The sequence below is a fragment of the Pinus tabuliformis genome, chromosome 3_2 (genome assembly GCF_031772625.1).
Source record: "Pinus tabuliformis cultivar Carrire ecotype Pingquan chromosome 3_2, CPIR1, whole genome shotgun sequence".
In the NCBI taxonomy this organism is placed as follows: domain Eukaryota; kingdom Viridiplantae; phylum Streptophyta; class Pinopsida; order Pinales; family Pinaceae; genus Pinus; species Pinus tabuliformis.
In genome coordinates, this window is record NC_142302.1 from 1,046,899,255 (window position 1) to 1,046,921,308 (window position 22,054).

The 22,054-nt window shown below is 41.1% G+C and overlaps 1 protein-coding gene across 1 annotated transcript in view; it reads right to left on the reverse strand.

Moving 5' to 3' along the window:
- LOC149184180 (Alkaline-phosphatase-like family protein) overlaps positions 1-21,470 on the reverse strand; it is a 234,020-nt gene extending 212,550 nt beyond the window's left edge. The window contains 2 exon segments of the mRNA XM_089417414.1: positions 20,959-21,043; positions 21,125-21,470. Coding sequence (XP_089273540.1) covers positions 20,959-21,043; positions 21,125-21,246 — 207 coding nt within the window. The 5' untranslated portion in view covers positions 21,247-21,470.
- Between the last annotated feature and the right edge of the window lie 584 nt (positions 21,471-22,054).

Here is a 22,054-nt window from a genome sequence, read left to right on the forward strand (position 1 = left end):
TCTGAGATATCTTCAGGGCACAATCACTCATGGACTAAGATACATTGACGGAGATGTGAGGTTGCATGGTTATTCTGATGCTGATTGGGCTAGCAGTGTGGTGGATCGCAAGAGCACTTCTAGATGTTGTTTTTCTTTGGGTTCTACTTTGATATCCTAGATGAGCAAGAATCAAAAATCGGTTGCCTTGAGCACCGCCAAGGCTGAATACATAGCTGCTAGTATGGCCTCCTGTGAAGTTGTCTGGTTGAGGAAGCTCTTCAGTGAGTTGTTTGGACATGTGCTAGATACCACCGTGATCCTCTGCGACAACCAGAGTGGGATCCAATTATCAGAGAATCTCGTGTTTCATGATCGCTCCAAGAAAATAGATATCAAGTATCACTTTATCCAGGACATGATACAACGAGGAGCAATAAGGCTCCATCACATTGGGATTGATGAGCAAGTCATCGATATTCTAACAAAGCCCCTGGGAAAGGTCAAATTCTTGGCCTTCCGACAACGACTTGGAGTCGTGGAGATACTCTCTTATGAGGATATTGTATGAGATGGACATTGAGCTTTGGGAGCCATGGGGGGCTTGGGGTACTTCTTGGAGCGATGAGCAACCATGGGGTGAGTGTTTCAGCCTTTCCCTAGTGGTTTTTGTGTACAGGGTGAATGGTTCATCCTTCCCCTGTGATACCCCCTGGCGACATGTAGGCAGGACGAGTGGTTCATCCTTCTCTTGCCGAGACATCCTACCTATTGATTTGGGGTAGCATCAGATGTGCTCTAGCCATGAAAATTGGTGGAGAAGCTAAAACACATGAGATCTCCAAGACCCAGAAACGGTTTGGACAGATTCTAACCAGATAAGGAGATATTAAAATAGTTAATATTTTTAATGGAGTTCCTAAGTCTAAACTTAGGAAAAATAAAATATTAATGGGTATTTATATAAAACTGGAATAGAAGGTTCCAAAAGTCATGGATCAAGCCAAATCTAATCTTAGTCATCGATTAGAGATTTAATCTCAGTCGTTGATGGACCAACGAGAAAATTATAAGAGGAGGCTTGAAGGCCAGTTGGAGAACACACCAAAGTGATCAGTCATTCTATTCTCTAGAGCGGGGTTTGCTAAGAGAGATAGAATCAGTGATCAACAGCGAGGGGCAATGAATACATAGCAGAAGCAGAGTTGGTACCAGAGAGACAGCGCAGAGCTTGGGGAGGTTGACACAGAGGCAGCTGGGGGCTACACAGAGGCAACCAGGAGCTGCGTAGAGCCAGGAGAGGTCAGCATGTGTGATGCAGAGGGTCTAAGGGCCGACGCAGAAGCTCCAGAAGCTGTGCAGAGGCTAGCAAAGCTGACGCAGAGCCAAGAGGCAGCGCTAGGAGGATTTCGTGGGACAGACTGGGAGCTGGTGAGCCGGATAGGGTGACGCAGTCCCTATCAGAGTGACGCAGAGCAATGGAAGCTGCAATTGTCATTGTGGGATCGTTCATCCGGTGATTAATTAGTCGGAATATCTGTCTACGAGGAAAGGTACTACTGCCAAGGGCATTCTCTGTTGGGTGAGCCATTTCTGGCACCCTGGTTGTATTTTGAAAAACTGCATAATAATAAAAACCTCTGAATAGCTACACCAGTTTTCCCGCATTGGGTTTTTCCGGGGACATTGGTCCAAAAATAACGGTGTCAATTGTGTGCTTGTTTTCTTTCAGTTGATGATCTATAGATGTTGATATTGTACTTGTGTTTATTTTCAGTATTTACATGGTAAGTAACTTGTTAAGTAATTAAACAAGTAGGAAGAAATAAACCAGATAGTACAGGAAGAATTTCTAATGAGTTAAACTTAGAAATTCCAACATGGTATCAAAGCGTGGTTGCAGATCACAGGATAACTAAAGGCATCAACTAGTAGAAAAATAGAAGCAGATTCAGTTGTCATGAGTGACAGGGTTGATCCGTGCAGAAAGGCGGCATAGAGGCTAAGGGAGGCAGAATCAGGCTCACGCAGAGCCACGCAAAGGCTAGGAGGGTTGACGCAGTTGGCTAGGGGAGCTTATTTGTTGGTGTCGGGGTCGCGCCGAGCCAAGTGGCTCTGCGTGAGGTTGTGGGTAATTTGCGAAGCGAAGCTAGTGGGGTACTGTGGTCAGGACAGTACCTAACAAGGCAAGACCAAGGAGAAGGGAGTTGCTGCCGAGACGGATTTCTAACCAAGGAATCCAAATCAGTGGTGTCGTTGCACAGACAATTGGAGTGGGGCAACTTCACGTTGGCAGAGGAATTTCTAGAAGGGAAATAGAGACACAGAGTGAGTCGAACCAAGAACTTCCAGATAGGAAGTTGAGAGACTCAGCAGGGGTCGAACAAAGGACTTCTAGGAGGGAAGTAGAGAGACTCGGAGGAGTCGAAAGAAGAGGAGCATAATGGCCATGAATGGACTGAGAGATCAGGATAGGTTGGACAGAGCATCCAACTTCGTGGTCTAGAAGGCCAGGATCTTGTCCATTCTAGACAGATATCACATCAAGGACTTCGCCTTGAAAACAATAGCAATCCCAGTTGACCCAGCTGAAAATGAAAAGTACGAGGAGGCAATGGCTAGGGCAAAGTGCATCATCCTTGATGGGGTCAAGGATCATGTGGTGCTGCATATTGTCGAGAAGGACACGGCAAATTAGATGTGGGAGGCCCTAAAGAAATTGTACCAGCATACTTCTGTGCAGAGGACGATGTTACTTAAAAATCAGTTGCAGTCATACCATATGCAAAAGGGAGAGCAGATAGATGTCTTCCTCGGTCGATTGAAGGAGATCCGAGACCAGCTAACTTCCATAGGGGCCATGACGGATGAGTAGATGTTGGTGAGGACCGCACTGAACGCAATCTCCAAGGATTGGGAAGTATTTGTCCAGAGCATACTGGGCAAGTCGAAGCTTCCAAATTGGGAAGAATTGTGGGCGACACTTCGTCACGAAGAGATCAGAAGGCTGACCAAGGCAAGGAGTAGCAGTAAAGGGGTCAGAAGCAAGAAGGAGGAAGAAGAGGATGTGTCTCTAGCATCTGCAGGAAAGCAAGAGAAGTAGAAGAAGAAGGACCTCTCCAAGGTCAAGTGCTTCCATTGTGGGGAACTAGGTCATTTTGTGAACCAGTGTTTGAGGAAGAAGAGTAAGAGAGAGGCTTCTGAGACCAAGGCAACGCCAGCAAGGGCGGAGAAAGAAGTCGAGGAGGATGACGATTGTGCCATGAGTGCTCATGTGCCACAAGAGAAGAAGTGGGGAGACATCGAGCTGTAGTCAAACAGACTATAGGCGATGAGGGGCAGGATCCTTGAGTTACCCAACCTCTTGGATTATACCTGGCTACAGGAGCCCCGAGAGGAGTAGCAGGACTGGCGGATATGGGTAGAAACGGATGCGGATGAAGCGGCAGAGAGTGTTACATTGCAGGAGTCCCCGGGCAGCGCGAGGCTAGCAGGTTGCAATAGTGCGAGGCACGAAGTGTTGCAACAGTGCAGGATGGCATAGAGAGGTGTGCAACAGTGTGAGATGCAAGGAGTTGTTGCAACAGCACAGAGGTCAGTAAAGGGAGCACTTGTTAGCGGCAGAGGGAGCTTCAGCATCGGGAGTGTTTCTAGCCTGACAGGGATGTTAGAAGTTGGTTGGATCAGTTACTTACTTCTCAGTAAATGAGTTGTAGTGCAGTAGCACGATGCAGCATGATGAGAGGGGATGCAAATTGCAATGCAGATGCAGTGTTGGGAGGATGGACCAGCAGCAGCACGAAAGCAGAGGGAGTTATCGTACGGATGCAGTAATGGCAGTGGCAGGGCCATGGGCAACAGTACAAGATGCAGCAGTGCAAAGGATGTTAGGCAGGGAGGCCTAGCATCAGCACAAGGACCAGTGCTGGATAATCAGGGTGATACTCAGTGAGGAGTATTACTAGAGCACAGTCCTCGCTAAGAGGAAGTGTTAATTTGGGGTAGCATCGGATGTGCTCTAGCCAAGAAAATTGGTGGAGAGGCTAAAGCACATGAGATCTCCAAGACCCAAAAAGGGTTTGGGCAGATTCTAACCAGTTTGGGAGATATTAAAATAATTAATATTTTTAATGGGGTTCCTAAGTCTAAACTTAGGAAAGATAAAATATTAATGGCTATTGATATAAAACTGGGTTAGAAGGTTCCAAAAGTCATGGATCAAGCCAAATCTAATCTTAGTCGTTGATTAGAGATTTAATCTTAGTCGTTGATGGAGCAACGAGAAAAGTATAAGAGGAGGCTTAAGGGTCAGTTGGAGAACACACCAGAGTGATCAGTCATTATATTCTCTAGAGCAGGTTTTGCTAAGAGAGATAGAATTAGTGATCAGCAGCGAGGGGCAATGAATACATAGCAAAGAGGCAAAGTTGGTACCAGAGAGACATCGCAGAGCCCGGAGAGATTGATCCAGAGGCAGTTGGGGGCTACGCAGAGGCCGCTGGGGGCTACGCAGAGGCAGCCAGGAGCTGCGCAAGGCCATGAGAGACCAACGTGTGTGATGCAGAGGGTCTAAGGGCTGATGCAGAAGCTACGCAGAGGCTAGCAGAGTTGACGCAGGGCCAAGAGGCAGTGCTGGGAGGATTTCGTGGGACAGACTAGGCGTTGGTGAGCCTGATAGGGTGACGCAGTCCCTATCAGAGCGACGTAGAGCAGTGGAAGCTGCAATTGTTGTTGTGGGATCATTCACCCGGTGATTAATCAGCCGGAATATCTATCTCCGAGGAGAGGTACTACTGCCGAGGGCATTCTTTGTTGGGTGAGCCATTTCTGGCACCCTGGTTGTATTCTGAAAAACTGCATAATAATAAAACCCTCTAAATAGCTGCACCGGTTTTCCTGCATTGGGTTTTTCCGAGGACATTGGTCCAAAAATAACGGTGTCACTTGTGTGCTTGTTTTCTTTCAATTGATGATCTGTAGATGTTGATATTGTACTTGTGTTTATTTTCAGTGTTTACATGGTAAATAACTTGTTAAGTAATTAAACAAGTAGGAAGAAATAAACCAGATAGTACAGGAAGAATTTCTAACGAATTAAACTTAGAAATTCCAACACTACCCATGCAGTCTGGGACTCATGGGAAGTACCTCTCATCTGGCCAATGAGTAGGGAAATGAGGATAGGGACCATAGTACTACCGATGGACACATCGTGTACTACATTACTCCCTATGCTAGGATGACCAATATTGATCTGGGATCAATGGGAATTGACTTCGGGTTAGTAAGAGTGATATGAGATACTCTCTTTTGATTGGAACTGACTTTGGGTCAATAAGAGTGGTATGAGACACTCTCTTTTGATTGGAACTAACTTTGGGTCAGTAAGAGTGGTATGAGACACTCTCTTTTGATTGGGACTGACTTCGGGTCAGTAGAGAATGGTATGATACATTCTCGATCACTTCTTCTTCTTCATAGTTCAGCAGAGCAGAGCAGTGCATTGATGGCAGAGATAGTACAGATTGGCAGATGGATTAGCAGATGGAGTTCTCCCTAGTTGAGAGGGAGTGTTAAAATTGGCAACTAGGGCCAAACTCCACATGGGTCATCTTATTTATGACAGCTGATATTTTTCTTGGATTCCTCTCTCCGAGAGGTGTAGGATTGATCTAAAGATCATCCGATTCTGACATGCACAAATGAAGATATGAATTTATTTTGATTATGGGCAAATTGCCAAGGTCGACCAGCAAACACATGTAGGCTCAGAAGCCCAACAATCACGTCTATTCATCCTCAATGTTTGACTATAAATACATGATGCCTCATCCTCATTTAGACACATTTCATATACACACATCTCTCTCTCCTCACATGATTGAGTACGGATTTCTGGGCTTCACTCTCTCTCCACACGTGCGAAGGAAAGATTGTTTTCTTATTGTCCCTGTGTTGACCAAATTTGACCGAAAACTTCAGGAGGTTGTTTTGGCTGCATTGACCATGTGTTGACCATCTTTGACTGCGGTTTTGTGTGAGGAATTTCTGTTTGGGTAGGCCGCATTTCTAGGCACGGAAATCAAGGCAATTAGTTGATTGTTTGACCAGCGTTGACTGTGGTTAGGGCTAACCGCAGGTTGACTGTTTGACCTGACTTTGACTAGGCAGACTTCGGTTGTTTTGAGGGTTGTTTCATCTTGTTGTTTGGAGGCTGAATTTGACTGAAGTTGACCGGATCTTTGAGGGTCAAATCTGCCCTGTTGACCGGCGTTGACTTTTTTGGTTAGGGCTCTTTTGTTGCTGTTATAAATTGTTGCTCTTTTGAGATTGGATAATGAGACTGAGCATACCTACAACAAACTCAAGGATTTCTAGAAGGAGGCGAGAATCAAAAGGGAGCTGAAAATTCCATACAGCCCACGATGGAATGGGGTTACATAGCAAAAGAATCAATCCATCATGGGTTGTGTTGTCGCGCGGATTGACACGACAACCCTCAGACCGGGGGCTGTCACTCTGATCCCCGATCCCTCCGTTTAAGCCTGTCTCCCGCGGCTAAGGGGGGTAGTCCCTGTGAGATGATGAGACCAACTGTCGACCAGTTGGTTGGGAGACACGAGACACGATTAAGATAAGCACTAAAATGATTTGATTAAATTAGCAGACCAGTGCCTTAAGAGATTATTATTAGAACGATTACTTGTTAGATGACATAGAAACATAAACCGTGAACAGCAATCATTTGTCATCACAATGCTCTTAGAATGATCAAAACGATATCCAGCAACCGAAAATTTAAAAAGATGAATGCTTTAAACCACCACGAATCATAAACCATTAACCAGATATCAACTTCGCATCTCGACTTGAAAATTCAGCATGAAAGATATAACATGATAGACAACTGAAACTGGATCCGAAAAAAGAAAATTTTCCAAATTTTTATATTTTTTATTTTTTAAATAAAAAATGAAAATTTAAAAATCTAAATTTGTAAAACTCTAAATTTAAAAAAAAAAGAACAAATCGAAATCTAACTTAAAACAAAACTTTTAACATAAAAATATAAAACCTAAAAAATTAAATCCTAAAATGAAAATACGACATTTTTTTTTTATATGAGTTTAATATTAAATGATAGCCCCAGACCTTTTTACAATACAATTAAAATCTAACCATAATAAAATTCAAAAAAAAAAACCGAAACTAAACCCTACGCTATTAGCATGAGATAAATAACAAAAACCAAAACGCATCGAATTTTTCTTTTTATAAAGGGAAAACGAAATATGCAAAGGGATCAACGCATAAAACCTAAATCGAAACTACGCTAGAATCACCTGAGGAACGCATCGAATAGCTGTATAAATACCCATGTAAACAATCGACTGCGTATACCCTCATATTCACGCCGAAAGATAGACACGAAGACAGCGGAGGCAGAAAAGACTGAAATACGATGCACTGAGCGTAATGTGATATGCTCACGGTAATCAAAAGACAGGCTCAAAACCAGAGGACGCTTCGAATGAGGGAACGGGTAAAAACGAATCGTCCTAAAGAAATACGCCAGACACAATATGCTGATATACTGAACCATAAACCTGACTCAGCGAAGGAATAGATGCGCAAATAGAAACCACGTAAATCGAATGGCGTAAGGCAATATGTTTAATGCGATGACAGGACCATAACCATGAGGAAAAAATCGATGAGTGAATGAGAGAAGCTGACGGCGATTTAAAAAAAATCAATTTGAGCTTGCAAACACACGTGAAGGCAGCGACAATGGCAAATATCAAACAGTGCAGAAGCTCACCTGAAGTGTTTACGAATGTAACAGTAATGCGTTGAAAGATCATAGCCCATGGAGAAAGGACGTACCGTAACCCTGGCGATTTCGATCCACCTCCACGCACAACGCAGCAAAGGATTTTGACGACAGATAAACGCTGAGCAACTATGTCTTGACAGCAAGCTTCGATCGGTTTTGCTTTTGCTTTCGATGGAAAAATTTGAGCGAAATCTGAGCGCTTTTGTTGTCTCCTTCTTTCTTTTTCCTTTTATGCAATATGCATCTGAAATTATGCCGACGCTAACACAAGATCACGCTGAGGTGAATAGAAGTGGGAGTGTGACAGCTGATCTCTGAAGGCAGAACAGTGAGAGAGATACGCCCACATTTCATGCGATTTCAAAAAGTCAAAGGATTCGATCAGTATAAATCGATGCCCTCACGTCAGCCGTTTTTCACATGAATAAAATACCCAACGCTGCTTAACGCTGGTGGAGTAAACGTGTTTGTCTTTGATCACAAGATTCTCAATCTTTCCCGCTCCGGAAAACCCCTGAAGAGTTTCTCAAAACCTTATACCTGCAAACACAAGAAAACAAAACCCTAATGAAAAATCTGTGTAAAGTAAACATACAAAACCCTAGATCAGAAAAATTTGAAACCCTAAGACAACTGATTAATGTACAAATTTGGCCCCTTTAACAGCCAGATTTAGCAATAAGCACGGAAAACATTTTAAAGAACAGAAATTTCAGATTGTCACTGTGAAGAACTTCAGAAAATCTCTCATGCAAACTTAGAAAAATAAACCGAATGATAGACCCAGGATCAAATCCAACTGGGCTCAGCAAAAAATGCTTGCGGGCGTTGGCTGGTTCAGCCGAGAACTTCCCCGAACGCCCACAAATTTTCTGCACAACTCAAAACAACCATCAGTAAAGAGGGCAAAAATGCTGCTAGATCTCAGAAAGTAATGGAGATACCTGCCATTACTTCAGAAATCCTAACAGCACTCAAACCCTAGCAAGTGAGCAAGATACCTGTGCTCACAATACTCTACAAAAAACTATTATTAACGGCTGAAAATAACATATGCAGAAAATTTAAACAATCTCACAGCATTCCAAGAGAGTAACACCAGCCAGATATGGACCCCAAAGTCTTCTTTTATTAACCAGGAACAGATTTACAAGAGAGCTTCTTCAGTATCAGATTCACAGATCCCATGAACTGAAAATGACCCCTAGCACCCTATTTAAAGGAAATGATCCCAACGGCTAGTTCGAGTGATCCATGTAGAAATGATCTCAATCGTTGATGAGGATCAAGACATCTCTTGATCTCATCCGTCGATTTATTCACTTAAAATATTATTATTTTATTAGTTAGGGTTTTTGCTCTATTTTTTTAATTTTTTTATTATTTTTTTATTTATTTCATTTTTTAATTTTTATTTATTTTATTATTTTTATTCATTTTTTAATTTCTTAATTTATTTTAAAATGGATCATCGAACTAAGCCTTCGGAAACATCACCTAGGACCTAGGACTTAGGACTCATGAGGGGATTTAAAACATTTTTCGACCCTCAGGACACATTACATCATGACTTTTACAATTTACATCTTAAGGGAGAAAACCCCTTTAACATAGACCCTCACAAATCACCCAGTTCTGCGACACAACTATAATCTAGCAGATCAACACACTAGGATTCTCCTAAAATTCCAATGACAAAATCCATCCCGGCTTCGGGGTCAGGTTTGAAGGAAAAGTCTGCCGATCCATGGATCAGTGAGACGAAAAACCTTCCAGGACGTAGATTACCACTAGAAAGTTAGGTCCACCTAGGCAATTCACATACACGACTCATATCTGCTAAGATTATTTACAATTAATACATGCAGACTGGGTTTACAATTAACTTGATCAAGCTGCTGATGACTGCAGGATGGCACGGACACGTCGATCAAGTGCTGCCCCTTTCTGCCAAGAAAAGAGGGGGTGTACTGCATGGGGAGTTGACCGGTAGTGGTCAACAGGTTGTTAAGGCCATAATTCATGAAAATAGGGTTGCTTCAACCCTAGGTCTACAATACATTTCCTCATCTTTGGTTGTCTAGTCTATATCCATGTACCTATAGAAAAGAGGACCAAGTTGGAACACTCCAGCAGGAAGGGTTTATTTGTGGGTTATTGTGAGACTTCAAAGGCATATAGGGACTATAATCCAAAGCAAAGGAAGACATTCGTGAGTGTCAAAAAATATGGTAGCCATGGTCAGTATTTTCATCTTGAAAAAGAAATGGAAATTTGAATTTTTTAAATTTGCCTCCAAATTTATTAGATAGGCTGGGCACCTAAGAGGCACCCATTCGACCACCACTTGAAGGCTATATAAAGAAAATAATTTCTCCACATTTGGACACATCAAATTGGTCTCATGCATCTATTATCTAGTGAAATTACAGGAGGGCCACGATTTTTAGGAGGCTGAAATTCTAGGGAGGGCCGAAATTTCAGGGACTTGGATTTTAACATGGCACTTGATCATGACTTCGGTTATTAGTTTGGTCATTATCTTGCTATCACTATTTTCTAATGTGTTGATGAATTTGGAACTCTCTCTCGCATAAGGAAAGACTTTTTTGGGTTTTCCCCTTGTGGGTTTTGCGCTGGCTATGTGCCTAATTTTCGTGTCTTGTGTCTCATGATTTCTTGATATCTCTACTGTGATTTTCTATTGTTCTTTTATGATTATGAATAATTTTCTTATAATTGTCTCGGATGCGGGTGCGGTTGCAACATGGTAATGGCGTGAGCCATCACGTGGGCAGGTGGCAGGCCCGCGTGGTCAAGAGGTACCACGCTAAGCGGGATATTAATCCGCATGAACTAAGACAACTGAAGGCATTAATGCCTGTCTTCTCTGCTCGCGGGAGGAGGATGGAGATCGAGGCAATGGAGCGTTTAAATGAGAGAGTGTTTGATGTGCAGAGGAATATGGGCAAGCAATGTGTTGAGGCCCTGCTACGCTCAGACGGAAATGAGAGTAAGGATTTGAGGTGCATTTCGCTGGTTTTCGGGTCAGGAAAGAGCACACCTTGCAACTGTGTTGGGATTGTGCTGGTCTTCATAGCGGAAGGAGCTCAGGGTGCTTGGGTAAGGCAGCATTTAGAAAACTCAGAAATGCCAAGGGAGAGGCCGCGGATGGGCAGCAGACGTGGGGGAACAAGAGGCAGGGCCCTCGCGCAGCAGCAAGACTACAATTCGCCCTCCTCCTCCATCGAAGTAACATCAATACCTCAGAGGTACCAAGGCAGCAATGAGGAGGATGGTGGTTTTAATGGCAGAAGCCCACGTTCAGAGGAGGGTCAGATGGAGATCCCAACGCTCAGGTATCGGCTCCCCTGCCCTCAAGCTAATTCTACTCTGGTTGTTTCTATTACGATTGAGCCGGATGTTTCTCAGAACACAGAGGCAGAGCCTTTACAGGAGGGGCATCGCTCTAGCAGAGAGGAATCCCCTATTGCGTGCCTTCCGGTTGGGGTAGGAACAAGTTGGTTGGCCCCTGGACGTGAGCTTGGATCTGACACGGCGCGCCCAGCTTCAAATTGTGACCATGCTGCCGGCCCTTCAACGTTGGCTGGTCCAAGCAAGCCAGCGCCGGAAGGAAGCCCTGACGCGGTCATCCAGCTCTCTGACTCCGAAGACTCTCTCCATTTCGGGTGTCGAATTGAAGAGGCGCCCCAGACCACCGATGACGAATGAACTCGCCCCCGGTAACCTCTGCTGGTTTTTTGGGTTCTCAATGTATGGCTCGGCCAAGTGTTTTCTACATCTTTGTCCATGTGTCGGCTGTAATTGTTCAGGTGTCGGATGTAATTGTTCTTGTGTCGGCTGTAATAGTCCAGATGTCTGTCTGTCTTTGTACGGGTCAGTCCATGGCCCGGGTGTCTGTTCAGCTACTATGGGTTTTGTTAATGTGTCTTCAGTGGTCAAGCAACAAATTCCAATTTTGAATCTGCTCAATTTTGGAGCTGGAAGCAGGGCAAGGAAAGAGCTGATAGGCAAAACTTCTTAGCCTTGCCCACTGTATTCTATATGTATCTCTGTTTTGTATGATAATAGAATTAGTCGCATTCAAAAAAAAAAAAAAAAAAAATCTTATAATTGTATGAAGAAGTAATTAAATAATGCTAATAATGTTTTGATGTTGTGAAAAGCATGAAAAATATTCTAAGTGATGCCCTACATGAGAATTCAACATGGTTTCAGAGCTAGGGGGCATAAAGAACAGTTTGAAGAGAAGGACAGGCTGAATTTATTGCAAGCTCTGGGCATTCAGTAAGGTAGACAAAATCTAAAGTCTAGTCCTGTAATTGACTGTTGAGATAAAAGACCAAAAATTCTTTGAGGTACGTTTCATTTCATGCAAATATTTTTCTATCATGTGAGCATTCTTGTGAGCGTCTTATATTATCCTTTTGAAATTGCAACACCTCGTTTGCAGAAGTTTTGAGGCTTGATCAGAGTCTATTGCACTGATCTGAGCTATAAGGTATTGATCTGAGGTCTAGTCCGGGCTCTATATCATTCAACCTAGTTTTGCTGCATTGATCCATTGATCTGAGGTATAATCTGAAGCTATTTGGCGATGATCCGAGGTCAAGACCCTTGGTAATATTAAGGCCTAGTTGCCTCTAGGACTAACAGAACATGAATTCTCTATAGAAATAGGCATAGTCTCTTGGTTGATATGCAAAGTTCCTAAGGAATTTTACCTCTCTGACAGAATTCTATGCGAAGGCCTACACGGAAGATCATTAAAGAAGTCTTCCTTTCAATCCTATGGAAATCATCCATTTTCTTGCAAACCTTGGATCACCTAATTTTTGTGGAAAAATTGGTGAAGCTAAGGCACCCATCTTTCTGTGAATCCTTGCAGACCAGAGGTATTGTATCATTATACAGACATACAGACGTAATTTGAACCATTTGTGGTAATTTTATTACCAATCCTGGCAATATGTCAAGTCCTAATATAGTATCTGGAGCATCTGCGGAAAGTTCGGTGATCCTAATATAGGATTCAGAGCCTCTGTGGAAAGTCCGGTGATCTGAGTTCTCTTTCTTCTGTGAAATTCATGTTATATATGAACTCGATTGTATTATTGCATTTGACATGTATCCAATACTATGTTGCAGGAAATGCCAGAGTTAGTGGCGTACCAGTACTCGAGACGGCCCGAAACGCCGAAACTTGATTGAAACGCCGCCGGTCGTACCGTAAGTCATTTCGGGATCTTGAAACGTCGGACGATATGGCCGACGATGTTTCAGCAGAGTTTCGGCCGCAACAGGCCAAGTTTCAGTGACCAAAAAGAAAAATAGAAATTTTTTTGGGCCTCTTTTTGCCATCTCAAGGAGTGGAAAGAGGGCATGGGCTCCATCTAACACCAAAACACACTAATAAACTAATTTTTATGTGGCTGTTAGCTAAATTTAGTAAAAAAAAAATTACAAATGGAATTCTCTAGAAGATGAGAAGAATTGAATTCTCTAGAAACCCTATGAGCCTCTTCTTTTTTTTTAAAAACACTTCATTCACTCATTTCTCACACATTGTGGACCTCATAAAGAATGGGATGTGGATGCAGAATGCCCAAATTTAGAGCTCTCTCTTTCTGCTCTTGATATTTGTGCCAGTGGTGATGCAAGTGCAACTGGAAGCACTAGTAGAGTTGCCTCTTCTGCTGAACAAGCATCTTGTTCTATCTTTGTTGATGAGGATGAGGAGTTTTATTAGTAATGATATGTTAATGTAGCCATGATTGTCTTTAGTTCATGTTTTATTTCAGTTTTAGCACATATAGCCTCACATATAAAGGCTGATTTTGGAGTCTTGAATGTAAAGCCTCATCTATAAAGGCTAATTTTGGATATTTGCATCATGTAATCATCTGTTGGAGTTAATATAAATTTGGATTTCCTTCTAAAATGCCATTTATATTTCTCATTACTTCTTGTCTTGCAAAATAATGTGTTATAATTTATTTTATATATATATAGATATACGACGTTTTGGTCGCGTTTCGGGTCGTCGCCGTTTTGGCGTTCCATGCAACTTAGATCCAATATGATGTTTGAGGCCTAGTTTTATAACAAGAGACCTGCTTGTTCTCTGTGCATAAGTATATGGTGATGCCCGAAGATTGAGATGTTCTAGTCCATAGTCAGAGCAAAGGAGGGGAGACCCAAGCTTATTATGTTCTGGTTTGATCCTTCAAGACCATGATTCTGTCTAACATTTCTCAGTAATACCAAAAATGTTTTCATGAAGGGAGACTATTATTACTCCTCAGAGATAAGAAATTTCCAGTCCAATCTTACTATTTTCTTTTTAATCTTTGAAAAACATCTAAAGCTTGAAGGCATACGCTTAATGAATATAACTAACAAGTGTTGGAACATGATAAGAATACCTGTGGAATCTGATACTACTGTGATTTTTATGATTTGCGTCTCTAAAGCTTGAACTGAGCTTGTTTTTTAATTGATAATTGATGAACTCCCTTCTATTCATAAAAGAACTATAATCAAAATAATAACGTATAAGCAAGGAAACTAAACTAATCTGGTGGCAGCGTTTAACTAATACGCAGAACAAAGTTGTTGATTCAGATTCATGGGCAGAGCAATTTGTTGTGGACTTGAATTCATAGGAATTTGTTTTTTCCAATGTGATTGACGATTATGAATTGTGAAGAGTTGTATAATTTCGTAACACTACTGATTCACCCTCACCTGTCTTCTCTATATTATTGCAAATCCGGATTGTGTAAAATATTTTTAAAGGCACTAACATATGTTTGATGATCCTCCTTTTGAGTATTGTTCTTTACAGCAATCAGTTGCATAGAATTGGTGTTTGAACCAAGTCAGTGCTGGCATGAATATTTGGTCTTTATGATGAAATTTACAGCAAAGACAATTCTTTATGATGAGAAAGTTTCTTAAACTAAAGGAGTTCATTGGAAATAGTTGCAAAGATGCCAAGATTACTCCATATGCTATTGTTTCATGATCCTGAAGATTTTAGAAAAAGATATAAGATTGATCTAAGAAGTTTTGTTCCTTACACAAAGGATTGATCGCAAAAGGTCCCTCCTAAAAGATTGATCTGTTGCCCTTCTATGGTTATATCTAAATCTGAAGGAAGATCTCTTAAAGAATCTAAAGGGTATCATTCATTTATTGAAGGTTCAAATTGTGAAGAAACCATGATTCATAAGTAAGATTGTCTAAGACTAGTCCTGAATATCAAGTCAAAATCATAATTTTACTAAAGGGTCCTGATCTTAAGGATGTTACTTGAGTGGTAGATTTTCTTAAAAAGAATTCCAGATATGGAAATATTATAACAATGAGTATTGACGAATTTGAAAATCCTATCCAGCTTCAAGAATTGACTTGCTTAGCGTTTGTAAACCCTAGGCAGGGTTTGGAAAAGAAAGCCTAGGGATTATAGATCAAACCCTTGACCTGATTGCTTCCGCTTAAAAGAGGAACCTTACATCTTAGAAGATCTAACATCTTTATGAGTTTGATTTGTAGGACTAAAGTTTAAGAGGGAGCTGGCATGTTTTCAAAAGACTCCTTGATGATGATGATGTGGACTTCATGATGATGATATGAACTTGACGATAATGATATGGACTTGTTGATAATATGGGCTTATTGATAATGATGACGATGTAGGTTTGTTGATGATGTGAACTCATGATGTGGACTTGTTAATGATGTGGATTCGTTAATGACATAGACTTCTTGATGATGTGGATGTGAACTCTTTATTAATGTTGATGTAAACTCCTTGAAGATGTGGATTACAGACTCCTTGATGATGTGAATTCTTTGATGCTGGTATGGACTCCTTGAGGATGTTGATGTGGACTCCATAATGATAAATGATGTGTACTCTATGATGTTGACGATGTGTATTCCTTGTTGATGATGATAAGTACTCCTTGCTGACAATGATGTATGACTCATTGATGACATGGATGATGTGATTGGACTCCTTGATGGTGATCTGAACTCCTTGATGCTTACTCTTTGATGATGATGATGATGTGGACTCATTGATGATGTTGATAATGATAATGTGGACTCGTTAATGATGTTGATGATGATAATGTGGACTCATCGATGATGAATTGGACGAGACTCCTTGATGATGATGATGATGTGGACTCGTTAATGATATTGATGATAATGATTTTTACTTGATGATGATATGGACTCCCTGATAATATGAATAATATGTACTACTTATGTGCACTCTTTGGTGATATGGACAAGGTCAACTTCTTGATGATGATATGGTGATGAATCATGATATGGTCAACTTCTTGATGATGACAAGAACTTCGTGATGATATGATGATGATGAAGATATGACTCTGTGGACTCTTTGTTGATAATGAGAACTCCTTAATGATGATGTGGATTCCTTCATGACGTGGACTCCTTAATGATGTCAACTCTTTGATGATGGTATGGACTCCTTAATGATGTGATGAGATTGAATCGGAAGAAGGCTAAGATCAAGAGGGAGTTGTCACACTCTTAAAAGATAAGTATTATCTTGATTATTTCATTATTAGTCTCTTGGCTTGCTTGGTCGTTCTTGTTCTCCCGTAGCCTCCTAGTGAGGATTGCATGTACATAGTGAAGACTGCCAAGGTGTGGCAATCATTGGATATGATGAAAGAACAATGTGACTAGAAGATTAGTGATGAGCTTTGTACTCAGAGGAAGCAAACAAGATCATCCTGATTGAAGCACATTTCCATGAAGGTGGCTAGAAGTTTTGAAGATTGATGTTGATCTACATATGCTAGAGATGAGCCCATGATTTTTCTACTATGTAGAGGATTTTTGTCTAAGAGGGAGTTGCCCTTTGAGGCATGAGCCTGGTGATATCTTTGGCACAATGGACCGCAGGTCCATCAACATTTCCCCAATGAATGATTTGAAGAAGTTGCAAGACTCTGATATTGACTTGGTTGATTCTCTTATTGGTTTGTTGATCTATCTAATGATGTTTTGTTTCCGTTGAAATCTATTATTACCTGCTGGACTCAAATATGGTCTGTTGGATTCTACTATGGTTGTTGATGCATGCTTATTCTCTGCTCGATTCAACTATGGATACTGATATTCGCTTTTGTGAGAAACCACTTATTATCGGTTGGATTCGACTATGGATATTGATATTTGCTTTTGTGAGAAGCCACTTATTGTCTGTTGGACTCTACTATGGTTGCCAATGATTGCTTCTATGAGAAGCCACTGTTGAAGTCTACCATTAGTTGTTGATGTTTGTTTCTAAGAGAAGCCCCAACGAAAGTTGAATGAACAAGTTGAATATTGTTTGTTGAAATATTTGAGATCCACCATGGCTACATTTCTGATGTTGAATTGATTGCTTATGAGAAGAAACTAGAATACTAAAAATCCCCTTGAAGAGGGAGCATTACATAGCATCATATTATGGACCATCTCATGTAGTTTGTGCCGTGAAACCTTATGGTCTGGGAGATGTATCGTTTATTCCTCCAGTAGGTTGTGTGCCATGAGACCTTGTGGTCCGGGAGATGTATTGTTGGTTCCTCCTGTAGGTTGTGTCATGAGACCTTGTGGTCTGAAAGATGTATTGTTGATTCCTCCTGTAGGTTGTGTCATGAGACCTTGTGGTCCGAGAGATGTATTGTTGATTCCTCTTGTAGGTTGTGTCATGAGACATTGTGGTCCAAGAGATGTATTGTTGATTCCTCTTGTAGGTTGTGTGTCGTGAGACCTTGTGGTCCGGGAGATGTATTGTTGATTCCTCTTGTAGGTTGTGTGTGACCTTGTGGTCCAGGAGATGTATTGTTGATTCCTCCTGTAGGTTGTGTGTCATGAGACCTTGTGGTTCGAGAGATGTATTGTTGGTTCCTCCCTTAGGTTGTGTGTTGTGAGACCTCATGGTCAGGGAGATGATTTGAGATGGATGCTATGTATCTTTCCTTATGATGAGACTGATGATCTCTCCCTTAGGTTGTGGGTTGTGAGACCTATGATTGGTTGGGGAGATTGATCCTGACAAAGAGAGATTTTTATTTGTGATCTCTTCCATGGGTTGTGGGCTATGAGACCTAAGATTGATCAAGAAGATTGATCTTGGGAGAGAGAATGAAAAGTACCTCCCAGGCTAAGAGGGAGTGTTGGAATGGTAGTCATGGTCGGTATTTTCATCTTGAAAAGGAAATGGAAACTTGATTTTTTTTTTTAAATTTGCCTCCAAATTTATTAGGTCGACTGGGCCCCTAAGAGGCTCCCATTTGACCCCCACATGAAGGTTGTATAAAGGGGATCATTTGGACACATCAAGTTGGTCTCATGCATCTTTGATCCAGCGAAATTATAGGGGGGCCGCAATTTTAGGAGAAGGCCAAAAATTCAAGAGGAGGACAAAATTCTAGGGAGGGCCGAAATTTCAGGGACTTGGATTTTGAAATGGCACTTGATCATGATTTTGGTTACTAGTTTGGTTATTATCTTGCTATCATTATTTTCTGATGTATTGATGAATTTGGAACTCTCTCTCGCATAAGGAAAGACTTTTTTGGGCTTTCCCCTTACGGGTTTTGCCCTAGTTGTGTGCCTAATTTATGTCTTGTGTCTCATGATTTTTTGATATCTCTACTGTGATTTTCTACTGTTCTTCCATGCTTATGAATAATTTCCTTATAATTGTATGAAGAAGTAATTAGATAATGCTAATAATGTTTTGATGTTGTGAAAAACATGAAAATTATTCTAAGTTTTGCCCTAGATGAAAATTCAACTGTGAGCAGGGATGTAAAGTTTGAGGAATACTTTGCATTCATGAAGTCATATGAGCCCATTCAAATGATAGATGATGAGGAGAAGGAAGCTTCAAAGGTTAAGCCAAGGTCACCAAAGACACCAACAATTTGCAATTCAAGATGACAACCTTCAAGTGAGGAGGGGGAGATATTAGCCCCTTCCAATTCTATTATGAGACCTTGATGGTTCACACAAACATGGAAGGATGCTCAAGCGTATGTCTAACATATTTAGGGAAAATAGGCCTCTGAAGAAGTTTCCTACTTACAAAGCACTGATACGTAGCATTATTCATTCCAAGCCTTCCATTTTTCAGGAGGTAGCAACCCAGCAAGTATGGTGGGTTGCCATGGTGGAGAACTTAGAAGAACAACGACATTATATCTTTAGCTTCATTTATGAGATGGAGGATATGTCAAATGGATGTGAAGACAACTTTCCTTAATTGAATTATTGAGGAATAAGTATACAGAGTAGCCTTGGGGTTTTGAGGTAAATGAGAAGGAGACCCATGTGTGTAGGCTTAAGAAAGTCTTACATGGACTCAAGCAAGCATCAAGAGCATGGTATTCCAAGATCAATGGATATTTGCTAAGTATGGGCTTCCTCAAAAGTGAAGAAAATCCTAAATTATATTATATATTTGTTGGCACCGATCTACTTATTTTAGTGTTGTATGTAGATGACTCATTTCTTATAGGTGTAAAGAAGCTCATTGCAAGGTGCAAAGCAAATATGGCAGTTGAGTTTGAGATGAAGGAATTGACTTGATGCAATGCTTCTTGGATTTGCAGGTTTGGCAAAAACCAAGGGAGATATTCCTTGGGTAGGGTAAGTATGCACTTGAGATCCTAAAGATATTTTGTATGGTGGACTGCAGATCTATGGCCACACCCATGATCACCAATATGAAGAAGGTGATAGCTTTAGATTCAGAATCAATGGATCCCATGTTGTATAGGCAATTGATAGGTTCCTTAATTTATTTGGTCAACACCGAACCAGATATATGTTTTGTAGTGAACACCTTGAGTCAGTTCATGGTGGAGCCAAGGTAGGACCATTGAGTAGCAGCAAAACATGTGCTCAAATATTTGAGGGGCATAATGGAATATGATCTAAGATATCTTGGAGATGGTGAAGTGAAGTTGCAAGGGTATACAAATCAGATTGGGTAGGTAGTGCAGCAAATAGGGAGAGCACCTCAGGGTGTTGCTTTAACTTGGGATAAGTGGTGATATCCTAGTTCAGCAAGAAGCAGACTTCCATGGCACTTAGCTCAACAGAGGTAGAGCATATGGAAGCTAGTACAATGAGTTGTGAGGCAATTTGGCTTTACAAGTTGATTGCAAGTTTATTTGATGAGGGATTGAATCCCAGAATGATTTACTCTAATGATCAGAGTTGTATCAAACTCACTAAGAATCCAATGTTTCATGACAAGTACAAGCACATAGAGATCAGACAACACTTCATTCATTTGTGTATGTATCGCTATGAATGCACATCTCCAACCCCGAGAAAGATGGGTGGCAAAGCCGTGAACGTGTCCATTTAAATGTAGGTTTACATTCCACCTAAATTCAAGTTGGCCTGCATTTCTCAATATATATATATAATGCTTACTTTATTGGGTAGCTCTCCTAATTAGAAAAACCACGCTCACTACTGTCTTGCCGCTTGCTCTATCAAGTACAACTCTTAATTAGAGCCCTAACCAGGAGAAACAACAGTCAGAGATATCTACCTTTTGGTGAATATCTTAACGTATACTAAGCAATAATTTTGGCTAGTGACCATTAGAATGAATTGTAACATAATAACCCTGAAGCCACGATAGAAAGAACGTGCTTTTCCCACCCAAATTTTGGCGGGAGTGTTATTAAAACTCCTAAAAATGTGATTTCGAAGATTCTCAGAGAAAGTCTATACAAGAATGCGCCGAGAACAGAGATTGGACTAATTCTGTAAATTCCCAATCAGTTTAAGGCTAAACCACCGCCCAGTGCACGGATTGAAAGAATGCATTTGTTAAAGGAAGAAATTACTTTCATTTAAGGAAGAGAACACCCTGTTTAGAGAATAAAAAGAGCAACATTAAGCTTGCATTGCCGGCTTCAGAAACCTGTTATCCTCATCATGTAAATAAATCTTTTGGACCTTTTAGCTTTTGGGACTTCTAATCCGGCATTCTAATCACAAAGTTACGGTCGCAAGTTCAAATCCCAAGAACTTAGAGTGCAATATTTAAGGTGACTACTTACGGCATAGAGTGAACGCAGCCGATCCGGCGGCATGTTTTCCATTTCTTCGTTCGAATTACAGCCAGATTCGTAGCTCTCCACGCCACTGCAAAGGCAAAAAGCACAGTTAATCAAATGCATGGCCGAGGTTGTTAAATTTCATGCCTCCGCTGGGTAATTAACCCACCCTACACCTCTGAGAGCAGGTTTGACGGGAAAAAAGCCGATCACGAACAGAGAAAGGCCAACAGATTGCATCAGGACTGCAAGTAACGTGATCCCTGCGACTCTCTGCCACGTTAAGCTCATTCTGAACCGTTCTCCGTTCAAACTGATTGCATAAATAAAGAAAGAAAACTGTGATTATTTGAACTCTGGAAGCTCGGCGGCAGAGGATTCAATCACTCCCGGTGGTACTCCCCGGATCCGAGACAGTTAAGATGACGGTCAATGTCAACTGTATTACGTACCGGGTCTGCCCTGAAACAGCAGAAGGAAGGTTACTACAGCGTTCAAAATTCAACCCTTCCTAGCCCTTCTTCTTCCTCGAAGTCTAAAAAAAATTACACTTCCAAAAAAATTTAAAATATCAAAACCACTCAAATATCAAAATCACTCAAAGTCAATTACAAAAGTTAGATTAAATTTTTAAATTTCAAAAGAAAGGAAATATTTCTAATAACCTGTCAATATTTTTTTATGTTTACAATAATTTTGAGTTTGTACTAGTGCATAAATCATTGTGACTAGTGATAGTTTCGTATAAGAGACCAACCAAAGTCCAAATGACCTCATACAATTTAATAGTTATGTCATGGTTTGGGGACGTTTCCTTGAGGCCCCCAACTTACGCTAACATGATGCAACTTGCAAAAATAAGACATGCAACAGTGATGGTACTATTACACCTAGCACAGGGAGCATAGCACATTGAATAACCATTCAGCAACTATGCACACTCTCTCGCTCCTCTGTGATTATCCTCGAGTGCGCTTTCCCTGCGTCCATTTTTTCCATTTTCATTTGAATGGGAACTCATCATCCACAGAAGTAAAGTTATCGTTCGACACTAGACTATAAGGCATTTTTCATTATCCTCCTCGTATCTTCATTAACA